Source organism: Poecilia reticulata, chromosome 1, assembly GCF_904066995.2.
Source record: "Poecilia reticulata chromosome 1, P_reticulata-male-v2, whole genome shotgun sequence".
NCBI classification, from domain to species: Eukaryota; Metazoa; Chordata; class Actinopteri; order Cyprinodontiformes; family Poeciliidae; genus Poecilia; species Poecilia reticulata.
Window position 1 is genome coordinate 11,556,570 of NC_088830.1, and position 20,413 is coordinate 11,576,982.

At 40.1% G+C, this 20,413-nt stretch overlaps 1 protein-coding gene across 2 annotated transcripts; it reads left to right on the forward strand.

Annotated features, from left to right (window-relative positions):
- The first annotated feature begins 49 nt into the window (after positions 1-49).
- epn3b (epsin 3b) lies at positions 50-19,023 on the forward strand. 2 transcript variants are annotated; one of them, XM_081605723.1, is made up of 12 exons: positions 50-540; positions 6,003-6,209; positions 7,065-7,223; positions 7,343-7,426; positions 8,641-8,983; positions 9,875-9,993; positions 11,519-11,605; positions 13,625-13,748; positions 13,852-14,025; positions 14,914-15,009; positions 16,074-16,367; positions 16,456-19,023. In XM_081605723.1, the coding sequence occupies exons 2-12, from the start codon at positions 6,141-6,143 to the stop codon at positions 16,746-16,748; spliced, it is 1,842 nt and encodes a 613-aa protein (XP_081461849.1). In that variant the 5' UTR covers positions 50-540; positions 6,003-6,140; the 3' UTR covers positions 16,749-19,023. The 2 variants fall into 2 exon arrangements, with proteins under 2 accessions (XP_081461849.1, XP_081461850.1); XM_081605724.1 differs by having other exon boundaries at positions 13,855-14,025.
- Positions 19,024-20,413: the final 1,390 nt, after the last annotated feature.

Consider the following 20,413-nt stretch of genomic DNA (forward strand, 5'->3'; position numbering starts at 1 on the left):
ATGCTGTCGTGTTTAATCGCTGACGGAGCAAAAGACGCGCCCCCGTCCCTCCTCTTTGTCACCCGCGTCTCCCCTGCTGCGTGTGTGCAGCTCAGCTCAGCGTGGTTGGCCTGAGAGAGCGAGGGAGGGAGGGTGAGTGAGTGACTGAGTGAGCGAGTGAGCGGTGTGTTGTAGTTTATCCAATGCGGATTTCACAGTCACCGACTCCCTGCTCGAAAAGCCTCGGATCCTCCAGGATAGGCCGGGATCGCCGCTGAAAGCCTTTTTTTTTTTTTTTTTTTTTTTTTTTTACTTTATGGCTTTTATTTTTTATTTTATTTTTATTTTTTGCTAACAAGAAAAGACCCGCAGTGATCTGGAGACTCTTAAAAGCAGGACGAAGATGCGGGGAAGAGACTTGTCCGGACGCCGCTAGGCTGATCCCGGCAGAGGGGAGAGAGAGCTGGTCTGTGTCTGCGGCAGGAGTTTTGAGAGGAAAGCAGCGGCAGCAGAAAAGCGAGGATGCTCGGCGGTCAGGGCGAGAGATGAGCAGCGGACATGGTAAGAAGCACAACACACACCGTTGCCCTTTATGATTTGCGTGTTCGTTTTCATTGCCTCCACCTATGCCGTCGCTTTACCTTTTAGCGTGCGTGTGTGTAATGCAAGAAGGCAATCGATGCTTCACATGGCAAATCCTCGCATCCACCGCATGAGGGGGCGTGTGTTAAGACGCGTTGGGGGCAAAGAGGGGGAGTCTATGCAGACCTCTGATGGCCCCACTGCCTCCCTCACCTCCCCCTTCATCGCCACCCGCTAAATCCACCATCATGTCAGTCCTCTACCGGTGACCATTGCTTCGTCACTGCACACCAAGCTCCACCTGCTTATTGCTTTTTCTCATGTAGGCAAGCTACTGTGTAAAATAATGAAGCGTGCGCCTGCTACCCCAGCACGCATGCGCACTTTCGGACAACGGGGTGACGTTAATTCCGAGAAAATGACGCACGGGACTTTTAAAACTTGAACATTATTTCTTTGTCACTTTATTACAGCATTCAGACTCAGTTTCTGGCGTGGGTTACCGTTGAAACCAGATATTTTCATACACTTAGTAAAAATACATTTCCTTTCTCACTATCTGAAGTCAAATCAGACTTACGTTTTCTTGTTATAGATCAGTTAAAATCACCAAAATTATTTCTATTTGCCAAATGCCAGGAAACGTTTTACATTTTTTAAAAAACTTTTTTTGTATGTTGTCTTTAAAGCATTTAATTTGAGCCAAAAATATAATTTACCTTAACATGATTTGCTTGGATTGTTTCAGTGTAATGAATATTTATTATTCCTAATGGCCTAATGACTTGTTGATCTGTGTAATTGAAATAAAGGTTGGCCTTTATTTTATACGTTAAACAATATTATTGAAACTGGGAATTTTATTTTATTTATTTTTTTGCTAGTGTTTTATTCTGAGACCAGTCAGGTGAAACATTTTAAAACACAAAATCTTGCTATATTTTATTTTACCTTGTCCTGAATGTAGTATACCACCAGAACAAAATATTAATAAGAGCAAAAAAATTATATTTTCTATATAATAGTGAATTGAAGCCACCTTTTTAATTTGTATTGTATTGTTTTGATCTCCAAAGATTTTTGCCATCATGTCAGTGTGAATTGATTCAAAGATTTAAAAGAGTAATTTCACTGCTTCCTTCCTCTTAAGTATCTTTATCTCTATTTTATTAAACTGGACACATGGATCTGAAACCTGTCACAATAGAAAGAAAAAACACAACATTTAATCTGTCTTTACAATGTATCAATAATTACAATGTATAAATTATCAACATTTGGTTGAAGAAAACCCAACCTTGAGCTGACAGAGTAGAGCTCATCCAGCAGCCAAAACAGTAGGTCTTTATCCCACTGCTACATCAAAAGTGAATTACTAAAACAGGTAGATAACAAATCATGACTACTGCTCTAAGCCATATTGCACATCCTAAAGTCTGGTGTGTTATAGAAAAGCTTATGGGAAAGTTGATGTAACTGAAAACTTGTATTCCAATAAAAAGACTAAATATACTTCAGTTTTATTTGAACTGTTGCACGCTAGTGATAGATGTGTGTGAGTCATAAAATGTTTGCTTTCAACCTAATATTGCTCTGTGTGATTTATTCTGTTAATTCCCAGAATGTCTCCACAGTTCGAGCAAATGCATTATGTTACAAAGGAGTCTGCTACGTCTCAGAGGCAAACATCTGGTTATCTTCGGACGCTAATCCACTTTTTGCTTTTATGTGTTATAATCTTTACATCAACACTTTGGCCCTGGGAGTATTTTGCACATTACGGGGTTTTGACCATCAGATGAAATTTCTCTCGTCATACTGTTTGTATGACAACGTTGAATTCCTCATCAGAGCACCATATACACTCTGTGTGTCGTATTAATTCCTCAATTTGACGTGTTTGTTGTGATGCGAGGCTCAGACGAAGACGACCGAATCATAGTGTTTCCAAACACGTTCCAGTTTTTTTAGCACGAGCTAGCGAGTGAGCGTGTGCATAAGTGTGTGAGCCGGTCGAAGATGATTGTGCAGAAAGCTGATACTGATTGCAGCTGCTGAGCATTAGTTCCCTCTTCATGCTCGTCCTTCTCTCTGTGTGTCTCTTGCACCTATACAGTCTTCTTCATGCTCGTCCCCTCAGTGTTTTGTAACAGAGCCATCTGCATCTTAGGCTGCTGCTGCTGCTGCTGCTGCTGCTGATGTTGGCTTTTCAGCCAAACGAGGCGTCCTCTGCATCCTTCCAGTATGAGCGGTTATAGAGCAGCAGTGAACGGTTATCAAACAATTTGATTTTGTGGTTTTAAATAGGCTGGATAATAGCACAGTTGCACAAAGTGCTCAATATGGACTCAGGTAATTGAACTATTGGTTTATTTATAGTTTTTGTCTTTTTTTTCTGGCTTTTGCCTACAGTATTAAACTAAGACCTAATCAAATAGATTATTTTTGGGCAGGTCGGGGGGTTGGGGGCGGTATGAGGAGTAATACATGTCTTATTAGTGAAGTAAATGAAAGGCCTGAATCAATTTGGATAAGACTTTAGAATTTTTTTAGAATTTATAGTGATGTAAATATAAAGATGCCAAAATGTTATGCATTGAAATTATACATGCAAGTCTTTAGTGCAGGGGTGTCTAAAGTGTGGCCCTTAAAACGATTTTGTTCGACCCCTGATACAAGACTAGAATAGTAAACATTTGGCAAACAGAACAGAAAACAACTGAGAACCTAAAGATTTGGAAATTGTCTTTTCTGTTTAAAGGGCAACAGTCCAAAGCCCTCTTTATGCTTTAGATCTCCAATGACATACCAATATCATAGAAATGTTAGTTTTTTTGTTTGCATATAATGTCTGGATTTTTAATTTAGCTAATTAAAAATTCATTAATTTAAAAATCAAGTTGTTTAAATTTGCCAGTTTTGACCCAGGAGGCAAAAAGTATGCACACTACTGCTTGGGAGAGTGAAATATCTGAATATTTAACCTGTCAGCAATAATAAACAAATGATAAAGATTCCTGGATCTCATTGATTTGTCAGGCTGGAAATAGCACAAAGCAAAGACCTAAATGTAATTTTACTTCTCTTTTTTTTTTGGGAAACTTTGTAAGAGCATTTGTTTACTTCAAGAGTAAACAAAAAACTTTCTCTGAGGTTCTCCCTGCTTTATTTATTTTAGTTATATACCTACACATTGATTAGCACTTATTTTTATCGCTGTACTTTGAGAAGGCATCTCAGGACGAGTTTTACTGTACAGCACGATGGACGTACCGGGTACTTTGAAGTGCCTTACAGGAAGAACAATTGAACAGAAGGAAAATAAAACATCTTATGTGACAAAAAAAGAGAAAAAGTGAGCATTCCGGTGATAAAACGTACGCAAATCAAAAGATGAGATGGCAGCGGAACAACCTTAACTTGTTTTTGTTTTCCATTCTGCATATTGCACTCAAAGAATGGCAGCATGACTCACCGAAGACCTCCATGACCTATGACTAGGACATATGCACAGCTATGACTGTTGACAACAGATTAGGTCATGTATGTAGGCACATGTGACACACTTTGTGTGCATCTAAAACAAGCAGGCTGCTTATTTTTTTAGGAACATGTTAGCTGATGTTCAGTAGCACTTTTAGTTGTGTTTTTATTTAGATAGATTATTTAAAAAAGGAATCAAACCACGATTCGTGGAAGAACCTTCACTTGCTTGAAAATGTTCACACCACTGTTCAGATTCCAGGTTTTTGTGCTGTTTAAAAAAAAAAAGAAAATCAGGGCACGAAAAATGATTTCAAAAGTTTTCAATATACAGTATGACACTTATCTTGTATAATGTATCTGAAAAACAAATCAGAAAAAAATATGTTGCAGTAATTTTGTTTGCATGAGTCTACACATCCTTTGATGCTTTGCTGCAACAATTTTTAAATAAATGTTTTAATTTTTTTTTTCCTGCTCGGTAAAAATATTTACGCACTTTGCCTTGTGAAACCTCTTCAAGTTTTTATGCAAATTTAAAATATTTGGAGAGTTTTGCTGAAAATAAAAGGGGGTGAGTCCATTTTTTGACACAAACGTTTTGTTTTCAGGTTATTTGGAAACTTTTTGTTAAAGTTTTATGACCAGTTATGTTTTTAACGCACTGGATTTAGGTGCTAAAATGTTTTTATTTATGCATAAAATAAATTTGGAGATTTGAAAGCTATTATCAAATAAGTTGTAATGTTAAATCACATCACTAGATGTTTTTTTAATTCACTTTTAATTCCAAATTGCTCTAGGGTCAGAAAAAAAGGAAGTTCTACTTACTGATTTATTCTATCAATAAATAGCTTATTTCAGACAAAAAAAAAATGATTTGAAATTCTCAGCTGTTTATGAATCATCTCATAGCTTTAAGACTCTACGAGCATTACACTTCACTGAAGAAACATCTCAGACAGACACAGCCTGTTGACCCTTTTTAACTTAAAACATCCAAATGAAGTATTTTTGTTGTTGTTTCTTTGTATGCATTCACAAATTTAGCTGTTTTTCTCCCAGGGAAACCAAACCTTTAAAAATCTCTGGCGACAACGCAGAAGAAACAGCTGTTTAGTCAAATCTCAGCTCAACTACATCAAAGATTAGGGACAAAGCTCGGAGGACGGCAGAGTCTTTATTTCAGAGTAAAGTGTTTGAGAAAGGGATGAAAGATGCTCTGAGTGTAAAAAAAAAAAACATATTAAACCGCAAGAGGTGACCTTAGGTTGTGATCCATCCGAGCGTTTCCAAAGGCTACTGGGTAAAAGATCATAAATCTTACAGCGGAAGAAATAAAAAAAGTCAGGTTGCCTTCAAGTCGGATTAAATTGAAACGATTGAGGTCACACTAAATCAGCCTGGGTTTACTGGGTTAATGATGCTCGCTGTAATCAGAGGGAGAGCGACAACATCATGGGAGCCCAGAGTCATCAATTCCCCCGTGTTCCCTCTCAAATAGGAGTTTAGAAAAGAAAAGTGGGTTGGGAGCGTGTATGCGTGCGTGTGTGTGTGTGTGCGTGTGTTTGTGAGTGTAGATTCTGGCCTGGATAAAAATGATTTTCAATTCAAGAAGCTTCATCAGACACCTGAGAGCCAGAAACTGTGTGACCTACTTCTGTGTGACTGGGCTGCAGCTCTCCATCAGCAGGCTGTGTTTATGATGCCGAGGACAAGCTCGCTCACGCTCCCATGTTTAGAAAATAAACGTCAATTAAAGTCTGTCAGCTGTTTAGCCTTCCTCAAAAGCACAACTATTTCTGCAGAGCGGAGGAAGGATATTATTATTCCTGGCGGTACTGGAAACAACCACTGACCGGTGCAGAAAAAAAAAGCAATGTTTATAAGTTGATTATACAGTCTATTTATACTTTATGTACTGTATATTAATTTATCTCCCTGGCTGTTTGTTGCAGGAGCGCCCTGAGAGTCGTGACAGAGAAGCGGAGCCCTCCCTGGCATAGCTGCCTCTTCTCTCCTTCAACCTGCTGGTCCCCTAACCCCCTTTTTTTTAACTTGTGGAGTATTTGTTTTCGCTTTCGTCACATTTCACCATGACGACCTCCGCCCTGCGACGACAGGTGAAGAACATTGTGCACAACTATTCAGAAGCAGAGATCAAGGTATTTATTGTCTTCTGACTCCTATAGTGACACCTACAGTGCTCCTGAAAAGTATCTGACCGGTTACGCTTTCTCTTTTTTTAACATTTTTACTTTTTTTTCTGTTGTCACATTCGCTTTTGCAGAATTGTTTTAAGTCATCCACATGGGGTGGGGGGTTTGAGCATGAGCGACCTCCTTAAAAGTTGCGCCACTTCATCTCAATCAGATTCAAGTCCAGACTTTGACAAGGCCACTCGGAAACCACCATCTTGTTTTTGTTTTTTTTTGTTGGTTTTTTTTGAGTCATTTGTTGGCGGATTTGCTGGTTTCCTGCCGCATGACCCGAGTATTCTTGCACTTATGGTCATAAAGGGATAGTCAGACATTCTCATAAAGAATTCAAGGTTCTGTCTATTACTACAAGTAGTTCAAACCATCACGCCGCCACCACCATGTTTGACTTCAGTTAGGATGTTTATTTTTCAGAAATGCTGAGCGAGTTTTACTCCAGACGTAATGAAACGTTCAGCCTTCCAAAATGTTCCACTTCTGTCGCATCAGTTCACAGAATTGATGGGTATTTTCTCTGAACAAATGAAATCATCATCTGAACTTTTTTTTTTTTTTTTTTTTTGCATTTGTCTAATAATGAAATTTAGTTTGGTTAGCTGAAACATTCAGTATCATAAGTAGAAATTTAAAACCAGAAGAAATCTGTAGGGGGGAGGGTGAATGGATTTTCAGCTTACTGCATGTGAATCAAAATATATTCTGTCCGCTACTTCGGTGTGTTTAAACGTTTGGATTGCTTCCTGATCCCGATGCCTGAGGAGAAGCAGAACACTCAGAGATCACGTTCTTGTCACTGCGAAGGTACGCGAGGCCACTTCCAACGATCCATGGGGCCCGTCGTCGTCTCTCATGTCAGAAATTGCTGACCTGACCTTCAACGTCGTGGCGTTCGCTGAGGTCATGGGGATGGTGTGGAAACGGCTCAACGACAGCGGCAAAAACTGGAGGCACGTCTACAAGGTCTGTTTCTCTACGCCCTGACAACAATATTTAATGTTTAATCTACGTGCTCTTTTAAGAGAACAGAAAACTAAAGGACGTCTGTGCAAATATTTTCCAAAATCCTTGTCTGAGTCCAGGCACTGACTCTGCTGGATTACCTGCTGAAGACGGGATCGGAGAGGGTAGCCCAGCAGTGCCGGGAAAATGCATTCACCATTCAGGTGCATAATTACTCTTCAGGACAAGCTGCAGTTCAGCTATTTTTTTTTTATCCTTATTGTTAGTATTATTATTGACCCCGAAGACCAATTCTTCTCCTGCTGCATCTTATGCTGTGCAACTTTAATGTATTTGACTGAGTCATGATCAGTCAGCACTACAATAGATTCTAACGATGTGTTAGAATGGTCTAGTCAAAGTCCAGACCTAAATTTAACCGAGAGTCTGTGGCAAGACTTCAAACGATTAGATATTTTGTGATGCATTTAAACAGCATGATTAAATTTGAGCTATTTTTGCAGTAAATAGTGATTATTCAGATTTTTATTTATAAAACTCCTAAAATCCATCCATTAGTTTTCAGCTCAAAACTGTGTCGTATGCACAATCACATGCGTACAAAAATACTGAAGTTTGTGGTAGCGATGTGACAAAATGTGAAGTTCAGGGGAATAAATAGTTAAGAACTAACTTTATTTATTTTGTTACTCTAAATGTGTTTTAAGAAGCTTCATGAATCATCTAATTTCACAATCGTCCAAACTATTTATTAACAGAGGCTTCCTCAGATTCACTGTAATACAGACCGCTAGATGAGATCCTTCCTGCCAACAGCCATCGTAATCCGCAATAACTCTTTGAAGAATCTGAATTAATGAGTTACTACATTTAATTTTTCTTATTGATCAATAAAGTATTTTTACATTTAAATTCATGCAAAAATAAGTCAAATATCCAAAGCTTATATGGCAGTGTACTACATGGTATTTTTTCAATTTCTGTTTTAAACAAATATGTTACACACTACTTTTGTTGGCTTTATGCCATTATCATAAGCATAATCATCAAACTTATCAGAAATAAACACTAGAAAGATATCGCCTTTTGAATCAGTGTAATATTAGCTACAGTTTCTTTTTTAACTACTGAAATAAATTCACCTTTCTATTATATAATCATTTATTTTTTTACAAGTTTATTATATCTTGGTTCAATACAATACAGCTTTATTTAGCACTTTGAAACATGTAGAAATCCTCCATATATTTCAAATCATGCGTTCGATAATTAGGTTTTGCGCCACCTCTGCTTTAAATATACCATCAAAACCTTAATGGATAAAAAGCCAACCTGTCCTTCCACAGCACTCAAAAGTAAAACTAAAAAAAAAAGCTGAACGTGTTAGTAAAACCGTGTCTTTGTGTCTGGCTTTCAGACCCTGCGTGACTTCCAGTACGTGGATCGTGACGGCAGAGACCAGGGGGCGAACGTTAGAGAAAAAGCACGACAGCTGGTGTGTCTGCTGAAGGATGAGGACCGACTGCGCCAGGAGAGGAGTCAGGCGCTGAAGACCAAGGAGCGAATGGCCGGGGGAGGAACCGGAGGGGGCAGCGGGGGTGGCGGCGGCAGCGGTGGCGGCAGCGGTGGCGGCAGCGGCGGTGTGTACGGAGGTATTCCTCCATCATATCACCCCGGCAGACGTACAAGTCAGCCCAGCATGGCTGTGCTATACGGGGAGGAATTCAGCCGCTCCAGAGGCTCGCCGTGCTCCTTCAACTGTGAGTTTGACTTCAAACTCATCTGGACCGCTGAACTTTTTTTTGTTTCCTGCTTTAGTTGCTTTTAAAACTTATTATTTAGACTTCTGCCATCTCTAGTTAAGTGTTTTCTAACCATAGCCAGGTGTTTAAGCAGGAGCTCTCCAGTCAGAATTCATTTCTTTACATCTTGTTCCACGTCTTGTGAAGGAATTTTTAAGCGTTTGTTAATTACCGTATTTTCCGCACTACAAGGCGCACCTAAAAACCTTCAATTTCCTCAAAAGCCGACAGTGCGGCTTATAATCCGGTGTGTTTTATATATGGACCAATATTGAGCCACAACAGGTCTAGCAGCTACGGTAAGCAACCGCCAACTTCATTTTTGCCCGTAGAAGAAGAAGCGCGCGGTGCATGCTGGGATAGTTGTCAGAACGCTGGTTTGTTAATAAAGTTTGACTGACCTATCTACCTACTGACCGTCTAGAATCAGGTCGTCTGCAGGTCATTTAGCACCACGTTCTCCACCAACATGCTGTGCGCGAACGGAGAAGGGTGACCATCGTCCGGCCACGCCCCGGCCCAGTCGCAAAAGGCTCTCCTCGCCGACCTGAGTCGGACTGTTTTGTTGACATTCCCGTTAGTGCAGCTCCATCTAGTGGATGCATAACGTAACTCCAGCCTCTACTGTAGCGTCTATTCTATGCGCCTTATCATGCGGTGCGCCTTATAGTGCGGAAAATACATTAGTCGCTTTTTAACAAACATATTTGCAGCCTTACCTTCAACACCCTTCTTCCCCCTTCTATCGACCCGATCGCAAAATATTCAAACGAGCTCCTTATCCTCTCGGCTCCGTGCCATTGTGCATCTGTTCCTCACCCCGCCTGAACATGCCTGTTCTCTCTGCAGCCTCGGCCTCGTCTCCCCGCGCTGCTTCAGACCTGGAGCAGGCCCGGCCTCAGACCAGCGGGGAGGAGGAGCTGCAGCTCCAGCTGGCGTTAGCTATGAGCAGAGAGGAGAGTCAGAAGGTAAGACGACAGAGCGGCTAAGAGAAATGGACCTCGCTGTCTCACGCTGTGTTCATTACCTTGGCTCCTGGCAGACCCCTGTGTTGGAGAAAAGAGTCTCTGTGTCACAACGTCAGCATTGTGTAAATGAGTACAGCCCAGTTTGTAGCGGAACCGTGAACTTGAAGATGGTGGAGCTCAACACTGCGTCATCCAGCAGCGCTCAACCAAAGATGTACCGTAGGTGTGAGTGATGGAATCAGTTTAGTAGCAGCAGTTTTAATGGGGACACAAGTTTGATAATGTAGGACTCTTCCATCTTTAAGTTTGACAATTTTGCCTGCGGCTTTGCGTCAGATGTTAAATAATGGATATTAAAAAAGAGGCCTTTGCTCCTCTGTTTCATTGCTCATGGAAACACAGCATCGATCTGAGGAAGCTGCAGCTACACATTCCTTGCCCTTCCCTTTTGAAGTTAGTTAACTCATCTTTCAACAGTTTTTGCCACAACTAACTTTGAGTGGCCAATATGACTAGAAAAGCTTTAGATCATATATTCAGTCCATTTACATGGTATTTGTGTGTCCTTAAAAAGTCTTAAATTCACTTTAAAAAATATAAATTGGCCTTAAGTGTGTTAATCACAGGACCTCCTGAAACCTGCAGATGCCCTGATTTACCATTTAGCTACACGTCCTTATCCAGAGAGGGACAAAGGTTTTGTTGTTCATCTTTACCAGCAGTACCTTGTAGTGTGTAGGGCTCTTTAGAGGACCCCTCTGCCCCCCCAGTACTAGAGCGTTATGAGTTTTTGATATTTTAATGGTTTTCATTAATGGAAATGTTACAAATGGTTTTAATACTCGTCCACAACACGAGCCTTTCCTTCCCCTGTTACCATAGTGATGGATGAAGACACACAACTGCAGATTGCTTCAAGCTTTTGTCAAAAGAAGCAAGACAAGGTACAAACACAGTTAGAAATCTGTCTCCTAACTGCCTGAGAAAAACCTTTATTAACCTTTCAGTGTCGTTTCATATATTCCTCATATGACACTTTCCTGAAGCTTTATTCTACTATTTACTTCTCTTTTTTCTTCCTTAACCATCTTTGTCTTTTTGGGAGGACTTTCTGCCATGTAGAATCATGCTGCCTTTAATGCAATATGAAATCAGTCTTTATATATATATATATATATATATATATATATATATATATATATATATATATATATATATATATATATACACTGCTCAAAAAAATAAAGGGAACACTTTAACATTTAAGTGAACATTGAAGTGTTCCCTTTATTTTTTTTGAGCAGTATATATATATATATATATATACATATATATATATACTCCCAAAGTAACCTCTTGGATGATTTCCCCACTGCTTTGCTCTAAATCACCTCTTTGTAAACCAGCATAAAAAGTCTCCGGTTTGCATTCATTCTGCCAGACGAATCCAAAGTGGTGTTTTGCTAGCGGCGGTGTGCATTCGTGGGCTTGTTGCATTCATGATGTCACGATGCCGCCCCTGCAGGAGCAGCGCTGTCGCCAAGGAGACGACTCCCTGTTACAGAAGGCCCTGGACGAGAGCAGGAGAGAGAGCCAGTCAGGGACGCACGAGGTTAGTTTGAAAATGCGTGCGTATGAGCCGGACGGCTCACGTGTGTGTGCGTGTGTGTGGTAAATGCAAATTTGTATAGAAAGGTGGGTGGGAGCGTTTGTAGGTGGCAGCTGGCAGGCATTTTGAGAATGAAGCAGAGTTTTTCAGCTTGTGTTTTGGAGATGCGGAGGAGAAGCGAGACCAGAAAATAGACAAACGTTGACAGTGGGCTTTGAGAGAGAAAGAGCCGAGGGCTTTGATAGGAGAACGGGAGAGTTTGCTACAGGATGAGTCCCGTTTCACCTCACTGCTAAATGTCACGTTACCCTAAGAGTCCTAATCCGGTTGTACATCTCTCTCTCATATCGCTGTCAAAAAGCCAATCAGACTCACTTACTGTGTTATGTAAATGTCCTCGGGGCGTGTAATTGGCTACACCATGTTCGCATTACTCTTATCATAGAGAGACAGGTGCTTTCAGCTGCGTCAGTGAGACACAGTGGGAAGTGGGTGTAATGGGTCTCCAGCTGAAAAACTCTGCAGCGTGCTCACATTATCAGGCACACACACACACCAAAAAAAACAAACAAAGGCCGTCATATCAGGACTAACAAAACCACTTTCTGTTCATTCTTTTAACTATGACCTTGTTCCATCCGCTCACTGTTCCATGAAGGTCATTTTCAGTTTTTCATGGTGCGTTTTTGCCTTATTTGATGATACATCATGGTGTTTTAATGTTTGCCGAAAGCGGAAAACACTGGCACGAGTTTGAATTTATTGTGAATTTTTGTCAGTACACACAATCAAGATTATACACACATGCTCAAACACATGTAAGCTACGAAGCTGATTGATGAACGACCAACAATATCATCCGGCATGGACACAAGCTGTTTCCTTACGCAATCTGAAGTAAGTTGAATGGCTGGGAGGATTCTTTTTCTGTCAGTGTGCAAAAACTTGCACCAATCAGGCATAACATTATAACCAGTAACAGGTGAATTAGCACCTGTTGGTGGGTGTAATGTATTAGGTGGTAAGTGAAGAGTTTCTTAAAAACGTAGTCCAGCATTAGGATCCGTGTATCGGCATTCCACCTTTATTATTTGGGTTAATATCTCTTAATAAGTTGTAGAAACCATTGGCTTTTTGGAGCCAACCAACAAGGCATTGGTATAATTCTGGCTTGATATTTGAGAACTCATTTTAGAAGTGGGGGACATAATTTAAATCAAATAAAGTTCACATTCCTTCAGGTTTGGTAAAACTATTCCAGGCATTTGTTAGCAGTCTGACAGTTTAGATGTGTTTGAGACCTTTGACCTGTTGAAACACCCAGTCATTTTCAGGTTTCCATTGTCCAGCAGTCATTGGGTGAAGTTGATCAATTTAGTGATGTTTGATTTGTTAATATTTGCTGTACAAAGAACTAGTAGCTCAGCTTGGAGTTGCAGTGGATTGTTATTTGGGTTGAAAGCTTCACCTTTGTGGCCTAATGGCTTCACCTTTGTCTTGTCTGAAAACATTTTGTTTCATCTATAACCGCTTGACTTCTTCATGTTGGCAGCTGTGGGTCTCGGTTGAGCCTGAAGCGGTTGGGATCAGGAGCTTCTGCATTTTTTGCTCAAATTAAACTATATTTGGATTATCTGTAGGATTTCTCACGAGTGTGAAAAATCTTTAAGCTTCGTCTCAGTGTTCACTGAGTTTGTTGAGCTCTGTGGCCATTCATTTATTTATTTTTTAGCCTGTTAAGTTCAAGTAACTATTAATGCTTGACTTGTGATTTCAGACTCAGTGCTTAAACACAGATGTGTGAGTAGCAGGTAAATGATTAATTGGTGCATCTGGGGTGGCATATTAAATTGCAGTACTTTGAATGTGAAAAGATTTAGATATTTTATGATGAGTTCATGAGGTGAAAAACAATATTTGTTGAGCGTTTTTGGGGTTTTTTTTCTGAATATCAGTTTTTTGCATGTGAACTGCATGAGAAAGTCGTCTGTCATAAATCTTTCGGGTTTTTTCCCCCTGTAGTCTGCCATGTTGGAACTGGTGGACATATTTGGATCCTCGCCCGAGCCGCAGCCTCCCTCCAGCGACCCTTGGACATCAGCTCAGCCTTCCTGTAACATCTCCTCCAACCCCTGGGAATGTGTAGGTGGGTGACTCATGACAGGAACAGCCACATGTAGGCCAGCATGAAACTATATATTATTTTATTTTTTCGCCACACTCAGAGAAGATCATGTCTGTCTTCACAGCAGTTCAGTCCAGCACTCCTGTGATTAATAGCTCCTGGGTGGCTCCGTCCTCCTCCTCCTCTAACACGGCCAATCCTTGGGCTCCGTGTACCAACTCACACCCGGATCCTTGGGAAGCGGCACCTGCCCTCTCCAGTCCTCTTAATAATGCGTGGGACAGCCCAACAGATGGTGGTACTTTACACTTTGTCCTTTATCAGACGTCACAAAGACACGGGGAAAATGCACATAGTCTCACAAGCATCCTTATCCGTTGAACTGTTTCACATTTCGGCACTTAATGACCACAAACCTGTCGGGGTTTCATGTTATAAAACCCACAGAAAGTATATTATAACTAGAAAGTGAAAGAAAAATGGTACATATGTTTATTTATCTTTGAGAAAAATCTCAAATTGTGGCATCCATTTGTATTTTGCTGATTGGACCATGCTAACAAGTAAATGTGCTGTAATCTCATCTTTCTCTTTAGTAGCTCTGGCTGTATGTTCAGGGTTGATGATGAACTGTGCCCTAGTCTCAAGTCTTGTTGGCCTAAAAAGGTTATTTTTCAAGATCTATAAAAACATGTTTTTTTTTTTTTACATATTTTGTAAACTGTCACTATGCACCGGACAGTATAATCTAATGCATATAATATGTGAAAAAATTTAGCTCCTATTCCTCCTCCCTATTGTCTTGAAGTCAACTGCAGAAATGCGCCACTTTCAGTCAGAAACCAAACAGAGACAGGAGGAGGGCGTTAGTACTGCCAATCATGCTCATGAACACGCTGCTCCCCTGCAAAAAACAACCTAGCATTAAAGGAAAACTGTTTATCCACCATCATTGGTGGCTATGCTTACTAGCCTGATCATTCACTGCAGGCTGTGCTACGAGGAACTACCAAAGGGGGGAGGGTGTGAGCATAAAATCCCAAAAAGCACAAAATTCTCTCCCACCATCAATTCACTTTTTTGTTGTAACTGTAAATGCGCTCTAAGGTCACTTTACATTTGTAAACCCATAAGTATTATATTCTATCTGTTCTGTTTCAATCACTTTTCATTTTCCTACACACAGAACATGAAGGGACTGATCCGTTCACTGCACAGGAAGAAGAAAAGCCTCAGCAGGAAGTTCCCAAAGCGTCGTCCCCAGAGCCTGCCAGCCCAACAGGTGGGGAGACAAATTAACACATTTGGCTAATTTAGCTGTAACCTTTTTAAACTCAGCAGAACTCAGGCTGGAGTTTTTCTGCAGCTGTTGTTCACACTTCACAGAGGGAGATGCTCTTCTTGGAATGCATTAACGCAGCGACAAATATGAGGGATAAAGTGAGATTGTTGTTTTAGCATGAGCGAGAGGTGAGAAATACAGCGATGCGAACAAGTGTTTAGCCCTCACAGATTTCCAAGGTTTTTGCTATTTTGGTAGTGTACAATTGTTCAGATTATCAACATAATTTTAATATAAAAAAGAACCTTTTTTTTGTTGTTTTTGTTGCATAGAATAAATCCTGCATTTAATTTCCACAACAGAATAACACAAGTATCAGCAATATATATATATATATATATATATATATATATATATATATATATATATATATATATATATATATATATATATATCTTCTCATTATTACATTGGAAGCTAAGTGCTTTTTTTTGTTTACATCATTTTCCACAAACATCAAAATGAAAGTGTGTCAGTCCTCTTTCTGTAAATGTTTTATGTTTTTCTTTGTTTTAAGAAGCAGAAATAAAATGGCTGTTCTTTAAAAATGACGACAACTTTACTGTAGTAGAGTCATTGAAAATTGTGTTGGGTTTTCACAAAAAGGTTATGTAATATTTGCGGCTCTAAAGTAGTTTTACGTAACCAGACTGAGGGCAAAAATTACTCTTTGGTTTGTAAAGACTACAGATCTAGAGTGTTTGTTTACTAAGTCATTTCTTTTTTCAAAATAACTTTAATATGTGAGCAGCCCCAATAAGATACTTAAAATTTTGTGACTGTAGCATGGAAAAGTGCAAAAGAATAAGTTAAAAGACTATGAATACCCGTTCACCATTAACTTGTACGAATCAAAATATTTATGAAAAATACATTGTGAGGATTTTTCTGTTAAAGTTTTCTTTCTTCCGTTTGTGATTGTTTTGTTGATCAACTTTCTTCACAAAAGCATTGCATTTTAGCAAAAAGTCATTTTAAAAAGCTCCTTTGTGCTCCGTTCCCAGATGCGGAGATGTTTGCAGATAGAAACGAGTCCGAACTGTTTCCTGAACTAGACTCCAACTCAGATCCGTTTAAACCGGACCCACCAGCGAAACACCAGGTGAACGGTCGCAAGTCGGCCAGTCCGGAGATGTTTGACCTTTCCCGTTTGGCGCCGCCTCTCAGCGCCCCGCCCGTTCGTGTGTGCCGGACTCCGGAGGCCTTCCTCGGACCCACAGGGGCCTCGCTGGTGAATCTGGAGACTCTGATTCCCCCGAAACCCCCTACAAAGACGCAGAATAACCCCTTCCTCTCAGGTATTACGCTGAATCTCCGTTATTCACCCAGTCACTGCTGGCACGTAGAGAATTTTATGTTCACTTTTACCAAAATCTGCCCTATCAGGTCTGAGTGCACCATCTCCCAACAACCCCTTCCACTGCGACCAGCCGCGGCTCACCCTCAACCAGATGCGACCCTCGTCCACGTCTCCGCTGCCCCCTCACATGCTGCCCTACAGCCCGTCGCTGCCCCTCCCTCTGCTCCACCAGCCGCCTGTCCTCCCCTCCTCCCTCACACAGCCTCCCTCTGGGCTCCTGGACCTGCCCTCTAACCTCCCCCAGCCACTACTGCCCCTCTCTCCTCGACCGGCACCTCGCGTTCAGACGCAAACGCACAGCCACAACCCTTTCCTTTGAGGCCGCTGTGGCACACAACCCGTGGACTCTTGAGGGAACGATGTACGCCAGCTGCGGTAAACCTGTTGTAAAAGAGTGTGAACTGATTTGTGGTCTGATGTCATTAACTTTCAGTGGATGTAACGGATCCATACGGTGAATCTGTGTCTGTCTAAAGACACGACAGCTGCTATAAAACCTAAACTCACTCATTCATGCACTCAAGCGTGCCTCAGGATGCATAAACGCAAACACATCAACAAACTGACCGACTGAATCTGAAAAGTCTGGTCTTTTTTTTTTGTCTTCTCATCAACTTTGACACTCCAAGCCCCGCCCCCCTCTGACCGCACCAACAGACCGCTCCGTTTCATGAAGCAACACTCTCTGATTGTCCCCCAAGCGTCACTGGGATCTTTGCTGCTGCTTCACCGACAAAAGCATGAATGCGTTTTACTCACAAGCCTGCAAGCGACGATGTTCTTCTGAGAACCGGAGATAATGTACTTTTTAATCTGATGATTTGATCAGTATGTTAAGCTTCCGGTTAGTGGAGGAGGCCCCAAACTGTGAGATATAAGAAAGCACAGAGCACAAATTGAACTCATGGACTCTCCTTCCTTTTAGATTACGACATACAATGTTGTGAAAAAGTATTTGCCTTCATTGTAGATCTCTTCACCTTTTGCTTTTTTGTCCTAAAATGACCTAAAATGTTTTGATCACTAAACCACTTTTAATAATGCCTCAAGATAAACTGTGCAAATAAAAAACACAGTATTCAAATTTGAAAAAGTAATGGCTTCCTAAACTGATTCCCTGGCAGCAGTCAGGAGGAAGCAATTAGAAACTTATTGATTGCTGGCTGTGAGCCTTTTTCATTACCTGGAGGAATTTTGCCCCACTCTTCTTCACAGAATTGTTTAATTTAGTAACAATTGGATGTCTGCTTAAAGTCGCCCTTCGGTATCTCAACACAGGGTGTTTGCACATCCTTAAAAAGTCTTAAGTTGATGCACCGATCTAAAATCAAGGCCTTAAAATGTCTTAAATTTGTTTTGAAAACGTAAGTTGGCCTTAAATATGTAAATTGCAGATCTTAAATTATTTCATGTTTTCTATGTCTTTGTTTTTCTCAGGACTTTTTTATCAGGCTTCTCCATTGTGTTCTGTGACTCGAGACAGTTGAGGCTACTATTAACTGGCTGCTAATATACTCTTGCTAGCTGGTTAGTTTTGCTGCTTCCATCATGGATAAGTGGAAATTTAGCGCCATTTAATTGTTGAATTTGACTATAAATTTGAATTCATCGTTGCATTAGTCATGGACCATTGGACCACCCCAGAGCATTCCACTACCACCATATTTGATTAGCAGCCCATCAAGGTGTGATGGGATGCCACTTTATTTCATGTTGTTAGAGAGGTTCTATCTACGTGATTTCTATGTACGTGATTTCGTGTAGATACAGTTTCTTCAAGAAACTGTATCTACAGTTTCTTGATAAATTCAACTCTCCAGATATGGCATTAATCAGGCTCGGGTGTTAAACCAAAAATAAGTGATTTATCCCATTGAGATTTAACATAGGTTGCAATTATATTTTTTTCTCTGTAGTTTCTTTTCTTTGTGTCTAAAATTTATTCAATGATCCTAAATATTTAGGAGTGACAAACATGCAAAAACAGATCAGTTTTGTGAGGGTGCAAAGACTTTTTCACGGCATTGTAAAATCATTACCTTTAATATCCTGAACTTTCTTGAGCATCTTGTTCTAAGTTAATTCTGTCTTATGTCATTTGAAAGCAAATGGCCCCTTCTGGACCTGGGGTAAGCCAGCGTACGATTGATTTTGCTACCTAACTGTGGACCTACTTAAATCTCTGATTGTATCCGTGCCTGTTTCCACTGATTGCCCAAACTTCACTCCCTTAAAGCCGCTGTAGAGGACTTCTGGAAGAAACTTGTCACTCCTGTAAAGGGATTCAACCTAAGCTGATGAAATTGATGGAACTTAACTACAGAAATCAAATTACAGACGAAATGCCTGATGAGAAAGTAGGTAAAAGCGTAAAAGAACTGATAACAGATGTGAAGATCTTGGCACACTGGCAGTTTGACAATACGAGGATCAGAGAAAAATCACACAATGAGACACTTTATCACTGCACTGAACCTGGACTTGAATGTGTAATGCCTACCTATAAACACATACAGGCTTGGTACATATGTATCTACTGAAAAATATATTGCTGTATTATGAAATATTATACCAATAAACAGCTAGTGTTTGCATTTATAGTTTCAAATGTTTTCATTTATTTGTGAGTCATTCTTTCTCTTGTTGCAACTGTGAAAGTGGATAACCCTTCAAAATCCACAGCTGCAAAAAAGATTTAAAGCACTGAAAGCTCCGGCATGACAAAGATTATTCTCTATGAAGAAAAATAAGAGTTTTAAAATGCCATAATTTAATCAGTGAGAAACTTTTTTTGAACTGCCTGTTACATTTGCCTTAGAGAAGAATTCATAGGCCACAATTTCTGTTTTGTATTTTATCACATGCACAGAAACTTCAAAGTATTTTGTTAGGATTTTGTGTGATTGGACAACAGAGTTGGTGAAGTGGAAGGGACACTTTTGCCTGTTTTCAACACTTTTCTCAACAGAAAAGAAATCCGAAAAGTCTGATGCATCATGTGTAATATACCGCCCCTCCCCCCTTTACTCCGATTCCCCTAAAAAAGGCATTGTTTTCAATTCTTAAAAAACAAAATATATATTTATGATACATAGCATTTGACTGATAAGTGTAATTGTATAATCAACTTAAAAATGAAAATTTGCAACAGCTGGATTACTCTCAACGATTTTGGCATAAACAATGAAAGGAAGTTGAACTGTGACCCTGCAGGACACCCTTAGCTACAGAAAGGGAATAGAAACTGAAAGTGTCTACCCACGGTTTTCTATGAGAAAGATAATTCTAAAAGTTTCATAGACACAACCCTGTACAGTAATAGCTTCTTTTATATGTAACCAATCAGTAAAATGTAACCCGATGACAAAGCTTTGAATGCTATTTGTCCTGCAAATTAATCAAAAATAAGGCAAGTTGTAAATCCTAAATAACCACTAGATGGCAGCACGTCTTTACTATGCAACTGTTTGGACACAGAGCCACTTTTTTAAACTAGCCGCTTATTGATGAATAACCTTACTCAAAATATTCAATATGTACCTGACTGCTAGTCAAAGAGTGGCAACTTTTAATGTCTGAGGATGAGATTAACAGGGATTGTTAATCCCTGTTAACACCCTGCATCTTATTGACGTGTGCGTCAACAAGATCTAGGTCGCAAAATATATTTCTAAGAAATAATGACGATAAATTGAGCTGTGGTTAACAGTGCTGCCTTTGCAGAAAAAAAATATCCTATGTATGAATCTGGTCTTGGTTTTTTTTCTTGCATTGAAGTTTGCATTTTCTCCCTGTGCATATGGGTCCATCTTTCCACAGTCCCCCAACGTGACGTGCGCACGTTGTTGTTTGTCCTGTAAGTGCGTTGCCCTGTAATGGACTGGCAACCTGTCCAAGGTAGTTCACCTTGCACACATTCAAAAAGAAACTTTTTTAAGTAGACTGAAGAAAAATAAATAAATAAAGGAAATTCAGTCATGTCGA

Bases quoted from the DNA above. Each gene is read 5' to 3' on its own strand.
- epn3b (XM_081605723.1), top strand. From the start codon at position 6,141: ATGACGACCTCCGCCCTGCGACGACAGGTGAAGAACATTGTGCACAAC. The intron at 7,224-7,342 runs GTCTGTTTCTCT...GTCTGAGTCCAG, and splicing joins ACTGGAGGCACGTCTACAAG to GCACTGACTCTGCTGGATTA. The intron at 16,368-16,455 runs GTATTACGCTGA...CTGCCCTATCAG, and splicing joins GAATAACCCCTTCCTCTCAG to GTCTGAGTGCACCATCTCCC.